At 36.2% G+C, this 16,663-nt stretch overlaps 1 protein-coding gene across 2 annotated transcripts in view; it reads left to right on the top strand.

The window, feature by feature from the left end:
• barc (RRM1_TatSF1_like and RRM2_TatSF1_like domain-containing protein barc) overlaps positions 1-16,663 on the top strand; it is a 224,230-nt gene that overhangs the window by 76,330 nt on the left and 131,237 nt on the right. For both annotated transcript variants that reach the window (XM_068346066.1, XM_068346065.1), the window contains exon 4: positions 6,406-6,608. In XM_068346066.1, coding sequence (XP_068202167.1) covers positions 6,406-6,608 — 203 coding nt within the window. The remainder of the gene's footprint in view (positions 1-6,405; positions 6,609-16,663) is intronic.

The raw sequence follows: 16,663 nt of genomic DNA, 5'->3' as shown, positions 1-16,663 counted from the left end.
TAATAATAATAGCGTTAAATATATGAATAAACACATAGAAAATTTTTGGGCAAGGCATGCAACATAAATAATTAAATCACAAAAGACACACCTGATGGCTAAAATAACATTGCCGCCTTAGCACGGTCGGCAGCCATAGCGATACGTAAATGATATCGGCCCAAAAATTGAACCACGAGGATTCTAAACGCTAAATAATGAATATTCACAATAACAAATAATATTTGATAATAAAAATAATACACAGTAACACCGCAAGTGAAAATTAAAAGCTCTCAAAAACAGGAGTACCAACTGTAGTGAAATCAAGCAAGATCGGTATGAACGAAGAGAATAAACTCCTATAATATAAATATTAAACGATCTAGGTTGCTCAAAACACAGTAAAACCCAGCTTGGTACTTAACTTAGACGGTGTCTCCTGGGAAACCGACGAAGAAGCCATAATTCACTAGAAAATATCCAAAAATCGAGAGCACTAGAAAAATGCGGGTTACTGCACAAGTCGTGCTAAAAGGAGTTGGGTTCTGAGCGGATGCATTGTAGTAGTACCGAGTGAGGTTGAACGGCTCTCCTCTATTGGGGTTCTCTGTCATGGATTAATCTAAATAGTGCGGGACCTCTGGAATATACGCCCAATTTTATACCGACACCAATAGGTGAGCGAGCTAGTTAACCTAGCACTCCTTTACATTTTTTCTCTGGTATATTTAGCAGTAAATTACCTAAGAATAAGTGCTAAATGGAGCTTATTCACTGGGCGGCACAGGTTCGAGCCCAGAAATAGATTTTTTGCTTTTCTCAAAATCCATTTTATAGTGTTAAGCTCTACTAGTAGCACACTATAATGAGACTTTGGTAGTATTACAAGAGCCACAGTTTTAGTTTCTGCTTTCGTTTTCAACTTGAAGCATTCAGACACCATGTGACCAGCTTTCTTACAATAATAATTACTTACTACAGAACTGTTAGTAATAGAATTGCTATTAAAACTGCTGCTTTGAGACTTGATATGTGAATCAGAATAAGACCTCTGATTTACATCATCAGTACCAGTATGCTTATCTGTATCCCTATAATCTTTTTGCCTATTAAACCTTTCATCATAAGACCTTGACTCCCAGTGAGCCAGTACATGATTATCAGCACATACAGCTGTTTCATAAAGGGTAGATAACTTTCTTTCATTTAAGTGAACTTTAAGGTTCTCATTAATGCGATTCTTAAACTGTTCATTTTAAATGATTTCTCTCAATCTATCAAAATCATCCCTATACTCTGCTGCTTTACAACATTTATTAAACCAATCTGATTATTCTCTACTAAATTCTACAAAAGTCTGCTTATCTTGTTTTGTCCAACTCCTAAACTTCATCCTATAAGCTTCAGGAGTTAATTCATAGGCCTGTAAAATAGCATTTTTCAAGAATTTATAATCATCTACTCTATCCTTAGGAATAGAAGCATAAACTTTTTGTGCCCTACCACACAAAACTCCTGATAACATATAAGCCCACTTTTCTGCTGGCCACTTACATTTCTTAGCTCTTCTCCCAAAACAGACAAAATATTCATCTAAATCTTTTTCATGAAAAGGAGGCACAACTCTATCTTGGCTAGAAATATCTGACCCATATTTATCAGTATCACTAGAATTAGCATGCTTAATTTTTCAAGTTCTAACTCTTTTTGAACATTAAGCTCATGAAGCTTTATCTGAGCTTCCCTATCTTTAGCTCTCTCCTCAGCTTGTAATTGTTCATTTCTCAAATCAGCTTCTAATTGTTCACGTTTTAACTCTGCTTCTCTTCTCTCATACTCAGCTTATAACTCCTTTTCTCTTAAATGAGCTTCTATTCTAAATCTTTTAAGTTCCACAGCTGGCAAATCAGAACACACTGATTCGCTGTCAATCGTATCTAACACATCCTGAGGTAACACATCGTCTACAACCAAATGTTGAACTAACACATGCTTAACCCTGGATTGGTACGCTACTCGGACACCCCTTTAAGGGTATACTCGGTCGCGCGCGACCCCGACTCCAAAAAAAATTCAGGAAAAATTTAGTTATGCATCAATCTGTATTGTTTGACTAGCTAAAAATACTTCAAAGAATGCTAAAAACTACTGAAAATATAAATGATACCCATCTACAAAATAACTATTTATTGGAAATATATTAAAAATTTAAGTATACAAAAAAAAAGACGACGTAAATATTCACAAAAAATAGAAATATACATATACACACAAATCCCTTTAGGGACACCTTCTTAGATGGCAAAGCAACAGCGTGTAATTGCTGTAAATGAGTTGGACGCATAGAAATCAAGATCTGAAATGAGAAAAAAAGGGTAATTTTTTTTGGCCAAAAAAATTTGTCCAAATTTCATGAATTTTTTGGGGGTACCCAAATGAAATAGGAAGAGGCTAATTTTTTTATAGAATAAACTCATATTATCCTAGAACAGAAATACATAATAAAATGCGCACTAAGATGTTATTTACTGTTATATCAGGGGCGAAATCTAAAGGTCATTTTTTGACAGCCTAGTTTCACAATGTAAATTTCTTATGAAAATCATTGTATCTCCTACAAAATATGATATTCATGCATTAAAATATACCAAAATATCACGAATTCTATACAGAACAAGAATATATAGAGATATGCCAACTTACCTTTTGGGTATGTCAACAAAATGGCCGCAGACCGCAACAACTCTCACAGCCCAATCTACCACTTGAAATGAAGAATGGGTATGTAAATTTCAAGGTGTCATCAACATCTCTTTTTAACTCCATTAGAAGTGTGTTGATGACATCCATGCCGAGGGAATACTGCCTGCTGGCCATTATTGAAGATAAATTCAAAATAAATAGAAAAAATCAGAAATTTGCAAAAAAATAAAAAAAAATTCAGAAATTAGCATTTGAGGGAAATGGACCTCATGGCAATATATGGCATCTAAGCCAAAACCAATGTCATGCAAGTGGTAGACACACCATCCACCCACACTTTCCAACTATAAAGAACCAAACAAGTATCAAAACTGTTCGACAATTTATAATTATGTAATAACTTTGCTGTTTGATCACTTACCCCTATAAAGGTATTTCAGGGTCGAGGTCGACCCCTGGGGGGGTAAAAAAACGGGGAAGGAGGAAAGTTAGACGAAAATCAGTCCTAAAGCAGACAATGGCATGTAGACTAGTCACCCCTTGCAGGTCGATCACTTCCATATTCGAGACAGCTGATGATTTATGGGGAAAAAACAGGTTTTGAACATGCTGTAGGGGTCGCGTACGACCCATCATACCTGTCCACGGTTTTAATATCCTCTTTCCTCATTGAATTTTTAACATTAAGCTCAATGTGTTTGCCTAAACTCACTAAGCTGGATTTCTTAAGATCACTTAACTTCTCAGTTTGTGGATCCTCACCAAATTTGTCAAAAAACTCAGATGTGTTAAACTCTGACATGTTTGCTGGCTATTTTATACAATTAGCAAAGGTTTACGAGCAATCTTTGAATTACAAATTGATAGGATAACAATTTAGATCCCGGATATAGGCCCCCAATTCTGTTATGTTCAACTATTGTACACAATGTAGATTATGCAAAATCTATTCACAAAGTTTACTAAACAATAGTAAGACATTAACAGGAGATTGAAAATAAAAGCCATTAAACAGAAAATAAAACTATATTTAAGATAAACATAAATATTTACAGCATTACACAAGATTCACCGAATACTCACGTCACACCAAAACTAATTGGTAAATATACAAAGTTGTTACGAAGTAGGACGAGTTGACTTTCCAAACTTCTATATAGTAAGGGAACAGATGGCGTCGAGTAGTTTCAGATATAAAATGTTGACACAAAGAATCAGTGCTTCTGTCTGATGATGAATGTCGTTTTAATCTTCTTTGTCTTCTTCAAAATACTTTATCGTTGTGTGTAGTCACGAACTTTCAGTCACAGAGGGTGTAGTTGAAAAATGTCTCCAAACACGAGCAGTGTTCCGTCAGGTCACTCTCGTCTCTGCCTCCTCCCGCTAGTCACCTGTCCATTATATAAGCTGGACCAATACTCTAGAGAATTCTGTCGCGTTCATGACTACTATTACGCAATAGTGACACGCCAGGAACACACTCCAATCATCCTGTTGAACTCAGGTTTGTCAGACAGCTGGCGCCAAAGTAGAATCTTGAACTTTCGTAGAAGAGTACATCAATATTCTTTATTTACAATTTCATTAACATATATGAAAATTTGTGGTTTTATTTTTTACATCAACATACATGAAAAAAATTATCCTTTTCACAAGTTTTGTAATACAATATACATAAATTCAGTGTAAAATATAATGGCATCACACAGATTGCTTGTGTTTTCATTCACCACCCAAAGCAGTCATGTTTCTTGCTTGTGTTTTACCCTTCTCAATAGAACTTTTGATAACCCTCTTAACCCCAATGGACGTACTGGTACGTTTCACAAAACTCATCCCTTTACCCCCATGGACGTACCAGTACGTCCTTGCAAAAAACTGGTTTACATTTTTTTGCATATTTTTTTGATAACTTTATGAAAAACGTCAGGCATTTTCCAAAAGAATGAGACCAACCTGACCTCTCTATGACAAAAATTAAGGCTGTTAGAGCAATTTAAAAAAATATATTGCAAAATGTGCTTGAAAAAGAAAACGCCTGGGGGTTAAGGGTTGGAAAATTCCAAATAGCTTGTGGTAAAAGGGTTAATTCAAGATGGTGTTTCCTTCCCAACCTTACAAGGGACCCCCCAACAGTGTTCTTAGTCCATTACTTTTCATACTATATACACATCTTGTGGTTTGGCCTTGAAAACAAGCTTGTTGCATGTGCAGATAATGCTATTCTCTTTGCATCAATTCCATCGCCTAAATCTAGATCTGGGGTTGCTGAATCCCTTAATAGAGATCTAGCTAAAATTAGTGCATGGGGCAAATTATGGGACATAAAGTTGAATGCTAACGAAAGTCAAAGTGTGATTGTAATTTGGTCGAGGACAGTGGCTCCGCAACATCCGGATATCAGCATTGATATAGTTTCTTTACCTATGTATGACTTGAAATTTTGAGTGATTCTTGACAGCAAATTTACTTTTGTGAAGCTCATTAAGTCTGTCTCATCTTCAATTGCACAAAAAATTGGTTTATTGAGAAAGTCCTGTGAGATTTTTGGTTATCAGTCTATTCTGAAGAAGTGTTTAATTGTTTCATTCTAGCTGGTTTCAAGTATTTTTCTCCTGTCTGGTCTTCAGCTGCTGATTCTCATCCTAATTTTTTGGACAGGAACTTACGGTCTATTAAATTTCTTATTCCCAATTTAGATCTTAATCTCTGGCACCATCATTCAATTAGTTAGATATGCTTGTTGCATAAGATTTTTTATAATTCTGACCATCCTTTACATTCAGATCTTCCCGGACAGTACCATCCTGTTCGTAATACTTGGTATGCAGTAAATTCTAATAGTTATGCCTTCTCCATCATGAGGCTCAACACTACACAGTATTCTAGAAATATTATTACATCTGAGACAAAGTTGTGGAGTTATTTTCATTTCCTTATTTCTTTTCCTTGGGCTAATTTTTCCCTGTTGGAACCCTTGGGGTTATAGCATCCTGCTTTTCTAACTAGGATTGTAGCTTAGCAGGTAATAATAGTAATAGTAATAATGATAATTAATTCAATGGCCTTCTAAGCTCCACTGAAGACTTCTCCTATTTTAAAGGACTCAGATTTGTATAATCAGGAAAAATACTAGTTGAAAATGTTTATATTACACTTTTTGAGGCACTGCTACCTTTTAATGTTTGCAGGGATTTGTAGTTTCTATTATTATTGTAAATTACAGTACCTGTAGGCATACTCCCTCATTACCAGTATACTAAAAACTTTTAATTCTTATATTTATAGAGGAAAACACATTTATCATACCTACTCTGTACAGTGCACTAATTACTTTTACATACTTGACGCATAGATTATAGATATAAAGTCACTAATAAAAGGCTATTTGGCATGTGATGTAACATCAAGATTTGATAATGTTCAGAAACATAACTGATATTTCCTGAACATATATAAGGCAAAACAAAGCAAATTGGGTTGCAAAAAGTATATAAGACTGAGTGAACACAGCCATGAGTTGTTGCAAGTTCCACAATGAAAATTCTGAAGCCTTCGGTGTTTGCAGAATGACCGGTTGGCTGTCCATTGATATAGTGTTGTGGTGAATAGGGCAGTTGGTCTTAACCCTCTGGTGATCCTGCAATACTGTTAAGTTATATTGATCATTCAAAATATATGTAGTGAATATTTTTTTAACCAGTGTCCTTTTCCAATTAGCTTGGTTTGAAATGGACGAAACTACAAACACTAAGGTTTATGTTAGCAACCTTCCTGATTCTACAACTGAGGAAGAGTTTTTAGAACTCATGTCAAAATGTGGCATGATCTTGAAAGATCTTTCAACCAACAAATACAAGATTAAGATGTACCGAGACAACGAAGGAAACTTCAAAGGTGATGCTCTATGCTCATATATAAAGGTATGGACATTTTGATTTTTGTTTTGAAATACAGCAAGACTCAGTAATTTTGGTGCAGTCTTCTTATTGTTTAGTAAGTTTATTTGCATGTTGTTATAGTGGTATGGGTGACAAGCTTAGTTTTACAAGTGATCTCAGCATGATATCAAAAAGTCCTTGGTAAAGAGAACATGTATTTATACTTTTCTTAACAATTTCCTTTATAAATCATATATTATATCTATTATATGTAAGGCTTTATGGACATGTAGTTGGTTAATGGTTTTTGATAAAAGTTACCAAGGATTATCTCATACTGTACTTTATGTTGAAAATACCAGCTATGTCGTATGGCGGGCAATAGAATAGTTAATGCGTGAAAAACCCCTGGTAAAAACATTGAAAATTAGAATGTAACAAAATACAATACAGTAGTATAGTAAGCACTGTACTACAGTATACTGTACTTATATATAATATACATGTACAGTACTGTACTGTACAATATAAAATTAAAAAACATTACAGGATAAATAAAAATTATATACTGTACAGTACTGTAAAGGAAAAATTAAATCTTATTTACCTTTGGAGTGACGTGACTTGAGCTGGTAGTAGGTGGAGGCAGAGGGGGGAGTAGACGGTAGATATAAAAACGTATCAATGCTAATTATCTTATGTACACTTAATAATAAATTTATTCTTACTAATAAACACTTAAATTAAAAATGCTCTTTTTATTATTTTTGTCTTGAAATTTTTTTTATGATTTTTTTTGTTTAGAACTTAAAAAATTACTCTTTTTTAGCTTTTTTGACAGAATCACTATTATCGTCTTTGCTTTCGACATTTCTCTTCTGGAGAAATATCTATCCAAAGAAGCCTGTTTCTGACGATTCCTCAACATATTCCTAAAATGACTCATACACTTATCATTAACACTGCATAAGACGACTTGTGTGAAGTTTTTCTGGGTGTTTCTTTTCAATGAAACTCGTAAGGTTTTCATACCAACCAATAGCTTCCCTTATTTCTGACGATGTCGTTTCTTCAGTCTCCCCCCCGTCCTCGCCTCCACTAGAGCTGTGCTCTTCTTGAATGATCGTCAACTGCATTGCCTCCAACTCCTTCAAGTCTTCAGTCGTAAGCTCCTCCCTGTGCTCCTCGATAAGGTTATGGACGTCAGCCTCATCGACAACAAGCCCCATGGACATCCCGATTGAAATTATTTCCTCAACATCACCCTCAGGGGCAGGATCATTAACGGCCTCGTCTCTGGTTGAGGGATTGAAACCTTCAAAGTCTCGTTCTGCTACAACAGCTGGCCACAGTTTCTTCCATGAGGAGTTCAAGGTGCGCCGTGAAACCTCATTCCAAGCTGTGTCGATCATCTTCAGGCATTGAACGATGTCAAAATGCCCCCTCCAAAATTCACGGAGGGTGAGTTGAGTGCTTTCAGTCACTTCGAAGCATCTTCTGAACAGATGCTTCATGTAAAGCTTCTTGAAGTTGGCAATCACTTGCTGGTCCATAGGCTGGAGGAGAGGGGTGGTGTTTGGTGGCAGATAGAGAACCTTAATGAAGGAGAAGTCAGGATGAATGATGTCCTCGAGGCCAGGAGGGTGAGCAGGGGCATTGTCCAGCACCAGGAGACATTTCCGAGGAAGATCGTTCTCTTCTAAATAGTTCTTGACAGCAGGACCGAAGCAGACGTTTATCCACTCAATAAATATGGTCCTCGTGACCCAGGCCTTAGCATTAGACTTCCAAAATACAGAGAACCTCTCCTTCGTGATATTTTGTGCCTTGAAGGCACGAGGATTTTCTGAGTGGTATACCAGTAGGGGCTTAATTTTTAAGTCCCCACTGACATTTGCACAAAATGCAAGCGTTAGTCTGTCCTTCATTGGTTTATGGCCAGGAAGTTTCCTTTCTTCAGCTGTGATATATGTACGGCGGGGCATTTTCTTCCAGAAAAGGCCAGTTTCATCGCAGTTAAAAACTTGCTGAGGAATGTAGCCTTCTCTGGAAATTACGTTCTCAAACTTCTTGAGGAATTCTTCTGCTGCTTTCTTGTCAGAACTGGCCACCTCTCCATGCCTGACGACTGAGTGAATACCAGTCCTCTTCTTAAACCTCATGAGAAGCCTTAAACTCTTGGGGGGCTTGCTGCAACGTTCCTTTGCCTCCGCCGTCTCTCTGGGCTTCCACGAGATCGGCAAAGATGGTGCTCGCCTTGTGCGAAATTACCAATTGCGTGAGTGTATCACCAGCGATTTCCTTCTCTTTAATCCACAGAAGAAGGAGTCTCTCCATCTCATCGTTGATTGAGGTCCTTCCACTGGCAAGGAGAGTCATGCCTTTAGAAGACTTACTTGCTTTAATGGCTTCCTTATTCTTAATAAGGTATTAGCGAGGGTAACGATGCCCATGCCTTCTTCATATTTCTTTATGATCTCCAGCTTTGTTTCCATAGTTATCATCTTCTTACTTCTGCCTTTAACATCACTAGCAATCTTGGGACCCATGGCTAACAAATTAAAGTTATAATTAAGCACTAAAATGCACAAAAAATAACAATATCGCAAGCACTCACACGAGATCAAGTCTTTACGAAACGCACACGAGATTCTGTACTGAGCGCGCGTATGACAAAGAGAGAGAGGCAGCATCTCTCTCAAGCATTGTGGGAGGATTTTTGGCCAATAGCATATCGGCATCTTAGTGACGCCGTGACGCCGACCAATAGCAGACCAGCTTCTTAGTGACGTATGCAGTGACGTATGAGCGTGGTGGCAAGCTACTGACTCGCACAGTCGTACGCGTAGAAACCGCCAAATATGAGTTTCGGAATTCGATGTCGTAAGGTGGGGAAAATGTCGTAACGAGGGGACGAAAAAAAATTATATTCCACACCGTAACGTGAAAAAAGCGTAAGCTGGGGACGCCGTATGCCGGGGATCTACTGTATCCTTTTATTTCCTTTGACACAAGAAATATTTTATAATTTATGATTATAAGGTACGGTAAAGCACTGCGATTTATGTGTAAAAAAAACGTTAAATATTTATTCAAGTGACTATGTTATACCGTAATAATTCCACGATAAATAGCCGTCAAAAGATATAAAACTAATCGACACTAATAATGGAATTCACGTTATACAGAAATATAATGAAAATATCCTTGTGTTTCCTTTGACACTAGAAGTATTCTATAATGTATAATTTATAAGGTATAAATACAATAAACAAATACAAATCAACAATAAACTGTTGACAAGATATATATATATATATATATATATATATATATATATATATATATATATATACAGTATATATATATATATATACAGTATATATATATATATATATATATATATATATATATATATATATATATATATATTTATTTGAGAGAGAGAGAGAGAGAGAGAGAGAGAGAGAGAGAGAGAGAGAGAGAGAGAGAGAGAGAGAGAGAGAGAGAGAGAGAGAGAGAGAGAGAGAGAATATAGATTTAGTTCATTAGACATGAGGTTTGTTCGTTCGTTTGTGATTCCACCACGCGTGTAACTGTGATTATGAATTGGATCATTCCTGTTTTGGGTATTTCACAAGCTTGGAAATGCTGTAGACTGCGCATGTAAAAACATGACAAATACTGAGTAGAAACGATAGAATGGCAATAAAAGGAAATAATCACAATAGGCTAACTTTTACTCTTGAAAACAATGAATAATACTAATATGAAATATATAAAATATGAAGATGATAAAACTTCTTCTGTCAACTATTTCCTTTACTAGTAATGGTGAGTTTTCGTCTCGTGGGTTGGACTTGAAGTCGTTGGCAGGGATACTTTCTCTGTGATTATGGACACTGTAGCAATATAGAAAAACAATAAAATAGACCTTATATTATCATGAATAAAGCATGGAATTGCAAGTATTTTTGGGTTGGTGATGAGGTTGGATGTGAATACACTAAGATAGACCTTATATAATCATGAATAAGGACTAGAATCTCAAGTATTTTGGTTGCTGTTAGGATTACAGTCTCCCATTTGGGAGTGTTGAGTAATGCCTAAGGTAAGGAATGTCGCTATTGGATAGAGAGAGTGGTGTGATTATTTTATGGTAACATAAAAAGACTGTAATGGCTCTTACATATTCAGAAATAAAGGCTAGAATCCCAAAAACTTTGTTGGTTTGCTGAAGACAGGAGGAGGAGGGGCAAATATTAGGGAGAGGAGATTTTTTATTAAAATTTCCCCAAGTGAGAACTTACATGATATACAGCCATGTGCTATACTCTTTCGTAACTTATAAAAATTATAATAATAATGATAATAAAGGGATTTTGACGAAGGAAAAATCTATTTCTGGGCTCAACCTGTGTCGCTCCGTGAAATGCTCCTTAAAGCACCATTTCAAAGGTATAGATACTGCTAAATATACCAGAGAAAAAAGTTGCATGGAAAGCCAGGAATATATCCAGCTCGCTCACCCCTAAAGGGTGTCTGTATTAAAACTGGGGCGAGTGATACCACTACCAGAGGTTCCTTTCCAATTAGACTTCTCCCTCCTCAAGATCCCCCGTTACTACGAGGTGTTGTTCACTACAGCTACTGACACCCCCCCCCCCCCACCACCACCACCACCACCACCACCACCACCACCACCTATCCTTCTCCCAGCATTCCTTGTTAGCACCCATGAACGTTCAGACTTGTTTTTCGTAGCTCTGTGTTATTTTGTGTTTTGAAGATGATAATGAAATTATGTTATCCCAACGTCACCGTATGTATTACCATGCATGTTTTGACGTATACTGTTGTCAACGAGGTGAAGGGGTTAATGGGTATACACTTCTTCTTTGCCCCAGTAGAGATTTCATTGATAATTCTGTGAGAAATTCTTATGCCATAGCAACTCCTTATTCATAGCTTTATCAGCCTGTCTAAATATTCTCTATAGTCATTCCTTGCTTTTCTTTTTACTTCACTGTCAATACCGGCGTCAATGACCTTAGATGTCAGGATGCCTGAAAACTTTAAATCAATCAATCAATCACTGTCAATACTGGAATACTTAGCATGCTCTACCTTGTAATTTTCATTACTTCCTCGAAAACTTTCAATAATAAATTTCTGTCTTTTTCTCCTTTTTATAGTATCTCAAATATCATTTGATATCCTTGGTTTTCTCCTTGTAAGTGAATGTTCCAAAACTTCACTACCTGGCGTGCACACGGTGACGTCGGGATTACGTCATCTTCATTATTAGCATCCTTATAATTATTATTATTATTGTTATTATCATTATAATTTTTATAAGCTACGAAAGAGTATAGCACATGGCTGTATATCACATAAGTTCGCACTTGGGGAAATTTCAGTAAAGAATCTCCTCCCCCTTATATTAGCCCTCCCCCTCCTGTCTTCACCCAACCAACAAAGTTTTTGGGATTCTAGCCTTTATTTTTTTAATATGTAAGAACTCTTTTAGTCTTTTTATGTTACCATGAAATAATCACACCACTCTCCCTAGCCAATAGCAACATTCCCTACAATATGAGTATTATAATTTGCTATGCACCAAGAATTGATTCCTTGAAGGAAGGAAAGATGAATATTATGAGGAAGTCCAGAATGTAATAGATAAGATCCTGGAGAGAGATATGAAAATTGTTATTGGTGACTTCAATGCAAAAGTTGAAAGGAATAATCAAGGTACAATGTATAGAGAATGTGATTGGTGTTGAAGGTCTTGGCGAAGTTGCAAATGAAAAGAGAGCACACTTTATAAGTTTCTGTTCTACAATCTTGTTATTGGAGGTACTCTTTTCCAGCACAAGGACATCCAGAAATATACATAGACTTCACCATGTGGCAATTACAAAAATCAAATAGATTTCATAGCCATTAATAAAGAGAGAAGGATGACTCAGAAATGTAAGAAGCTATAGAGGCAGTACGAATCTTCCTGGAAAAAGTGGGTTTCCTTCGGCAAGGCAAAAAAACCTACGGAGATCACTATTTATTTCTGCATGTCCTTCTTCATTCACCTTCATGGACAAGGCTTGGCGGCCAACACGATTTCCACCTGTAAATCGGCCTTGACTAGACCACTCCTATACGCCTTCCAGATTGATCTGTCCAGTGACATCTTCAATAAACTGCAAAGGCATGCGCTAGACTACGCCCAGCACCTCCACCAAAACCTATCTCCTGGTCCCTGGACAAGGTGCTCCATTTTGCTTCTAGCCTGGACAACGATTCGTGCCCTCTTAAAGACCTGACTCAAAAAGTTATCTTTCTTTTTGCTCTCGCCTTGGGAGCCCGAGTCAGTGAAATAGTGGCATTATGAAGAGAAGAGGGTCATATCCTGAAATTAAAACTGAAAGCACCCAGTAGAAATGTTGATAGAATACCTAGATTTAATGTAACTAAGCTTCTAGAAGTTGAGCGTGAAAAAACCTTCGCAATCGATTTGCAGTTTTAGAGACTTTAAAAGACGAAAAGCAGACGATTAATAAAGAATGGTGTGATATTAAAAACATAAATGTCAGTAGGTAGAGAAGTTTTGGAACATGCAGTTACAAGGAGAAAACCATTGATATCAAATTATACTTGAGATACTATAAAAGGAGACAAAGACAGGAATTGATTGTTGAAAGTTTTTGAGGAAGTAATGAAAATTACAAGGTAGAGCATGCTAAGTATTCCAGTATTGATAGTGAAATCAAAAGAAAAGCCAGGAATGACTGTTGAGAATATTTAGACAGGTGATGAAGCTATGAATAGGGAGTTGCTATGGTGTAAGAATTGCTCACAGAATTATTAATAAAATCTCTACTAGGGCAAAGAAGAAGAAGCTTATACCCATTAACCCCTTCACCTCGTTGACGATAGTATACGTCAAAACATGTATGTATGGTAATACGGTGACATCGGGATAACGTCATTTTCATAATAAATATTATTATCATCATTATTATCATAATTTTTATAAGCTACAAAGAGTATAGCACATGGCTGTATATTACACAAGTTCTCACTTTGGGTAATTTCAATAAAAAATCTCCTCTCCCTTATATTAGTCTCTCCTCCTGTCTTCAGCGAACCAACAAAGTTTTTGGGATTCTAGCCTTTATTTCTGAATATGTAAGAGCCATTTCAGTCTTTTTATGTTACCATAAAATAATCACACTACTCTATCTAACCAATAGTGACATTCCTTACCTTAGGCATCACTCAACTCCCCCTTGACACCCTCAATTGGGAGACTGTCATCCTACCAAAAACCAAAATACTTGCAATTCTACTCCTTATTCAATGATTATATAAGGTCTCTTTTAGTGTATTCACATCTAACCTCATCACTAAACAAAATGCCTATTCCATTCCTTAGTCATGATTATGTAAGGTCTATTTTATGGTTTTTTTTTATGGTGTCACAGTGTTCAAATCACAGATAAAATCTCCCTTCTTTCAACTAATAAGTCCCACCCACAAGACAAAAACTTACCATTACCAGTAAAGGAAATAGTTGACTGAAGATGAGATTTATCTTTTTTTTTCTTATTTTATTCCTTTTTTCTTAATCATCATTTCTACAGAATAATATAATTTTCATGTTTTATATATTTCATATTAGTATTGTTCATTATTTTCATGAGTAAAAGTTAGCCTTTTGTGATTATTTCCATTTATTGCCATTTTACCATTTCGCGCAGTGTTCGTCATGTTTTTACGTTGTGGCGGGATGTTTAAAAAAACAAGCCCCACACCCTGAATCACACCTACAGACAATTGTCTCAACAAAACAAACTTTCCCCTTACGTTATCTATACCAGACTCTTTAACAGAAGGTAAAAAAAACTAAACATAACCTTAAAACTATATTTCCTTATATTCTAGAATATTTAACGAAAAACACCAGCAACCACACTTATAACCATAATAATCACTTAATACTAAAATAAACTGCAGTCAAAATCTCAAAATAACTAACAAAAACTTAAAACTAAAAAAAAAAAAAAAACCAACAAACAAAAACACTTTTAACATATAATATAGGTGTGTGGACACCTTCGTCCACACAAGGGCTAACAGTCCTTTCAAGCCCACGCAACAACTTGGTTGCAACGCCACACTATGGCAACACTGACACTCAGTCAATACAAAATGTATTCATTGATTTAAGCCGTGAGCGTAATCATAATCATCATCATCATCATCATCATATTCATCATCAGCATACGTATTAACCAGGTACAAAAGAAATTCAAAGTCCGGTGATCAATAGGTCTTTCGTTTCAAAGAGCAGTCAAATAGAAATCCTTTATAACAATCCAGGCCATCAACACTATCTTCAGTCAAAACAAAATGTTCTTAAAAGGAATAAGTAATTCCAAGGAGGAATCACGGCCTGAAAATGAAAAAACAAAACACTTACAAACACTCCTAGCTAACTAAACTATCGCACTATAATAAAAGATAAATAATAAATAGTTCCTATTATTCACAATCACGACAAGCAAAGATAAACAAAACTGTACTTACTGTCAAAATAATCAAAACACTTCCACGCTGGTAAGAAAAATAATAGATATAATCCAGCATTCAATCACACAACTGCTTCAGGACGCAGTCAATCAAAAAAAGCATTCGCTCCGAAACATTCACCACTGTCATAACCTAACTAAAAAAATGTAAACAAGCAATCTCATTTAAACCAACAGTCTTTCTCACCACAAACGATCGTTAACCTAACTACTTTCGCTCGCTAACACAATATCTCTCTCTCTCTCTCTCTCTCTCTCTCTCTCTCTCTCTCTCTCTCTCTCTCTCAGGATTTGGCAAAAACAAAAATAAAATAAAACAAAAAATAAATCCTCCACATTCCTCCCCCCTTACTTTGCCAAATCCTTCTCACACAACACTTACATTATTTTTTTCATAACCCAGTCGCAGTCGGGAACGGGACCTCTACTCCGAGTAACTGGGCCTCCAGTATACTCTCTCATTCACTTCTTCCTTATCACAATTATTCGCTACATTAACACTATTCCCATCTAAATCCCTATCATCTAATATATCATGCACAATCATATCTACCTCGTTCTCATCTGGCCCTATAATTATACTCATTTCTGTAAACAGTTCATCCATTTCATCAAAAACATTCTCAACTTTAGTAAAAGATTCATTCATACTACTAATCATTCTCCTATCTCTCACTCTCGCATTCGTCATCCTTTCTTTTACATCACCTAAGGAAAAGCCACACACACTATAGGTATCATTCATACTCAGCCATGATTCATCTGTATTAACACATTTATCTTCCATACACACTTGCACATTTACACCCTTGTCATACTTATTTCTATTCTCACTTTTACTTATAAAATTTCCCCTTCTTCATCTTTACTTAAAGCTCTTGTATTCTTCCTTTTCTTATATTCTACTAACACCAACTGTTTACCTTCCAGACCTAAGTCCTCATACATACTAGGTTCACCCTTGTTCCTTTTCAACCATTTACTCATCCCATTCTCTTGGATATACTCAGGTACCTCTTTCCATTTACGCAACTGGTTGTGGTGGGCCCTAATTTTTTTCCACAATACCACCCACACACAACTTACCCACAACGTAACTTAATCCACTCGAACCAACTTCTAACACCTCATAGGGACCTTCAAATTTATCACGCACCTTATTTACATTCATTCTACCCTTTTCAATTACTTCTTTCATCACTCTCTCACCAACTTTAAAGCTTTCAAACCTCTTATTTGATTTCCTCCACACATCTCTATCATCCTCCGACACACCCAACCTCGGTCTTATTATCTTTTCAAAATTTAACACAAACTTACATGGAGACATACCCGTACTCTTATGCACTGTTGCATTGTAAGCCCACAACGCTCTACCAACATACAAATCCCAATCATTATCACATGTACTCATCATTCGCAAAATTTCAGTTAATGTTCTTACAGTCCTTTCAGCCAACCCATTCGCACTTGGCATATAAGGAGTCGAATACACATGTTCAATAC

This window comes from Palaemon carinicauda, chromosome 22, assembly GCF_036898095.1.
Source record: "Palaemon carinicauda isolate YSFRI2023 chromosome 22, ASM3689809v2, whole genome shotgun sequence".
NCBI classification, from domain to species: domain Eukaryota; kingdom Metazoa; phylum Arthropoda; class Malacostraca; order Decapoda; family Palaemonidae; genus Palaemon; species Palaemon carinicauda.
The sequence above is the reverse complement of the archived record's forward strand: the minus strand, read 5'-3'. Positions and strand labels throughout refer to the sequence as shown.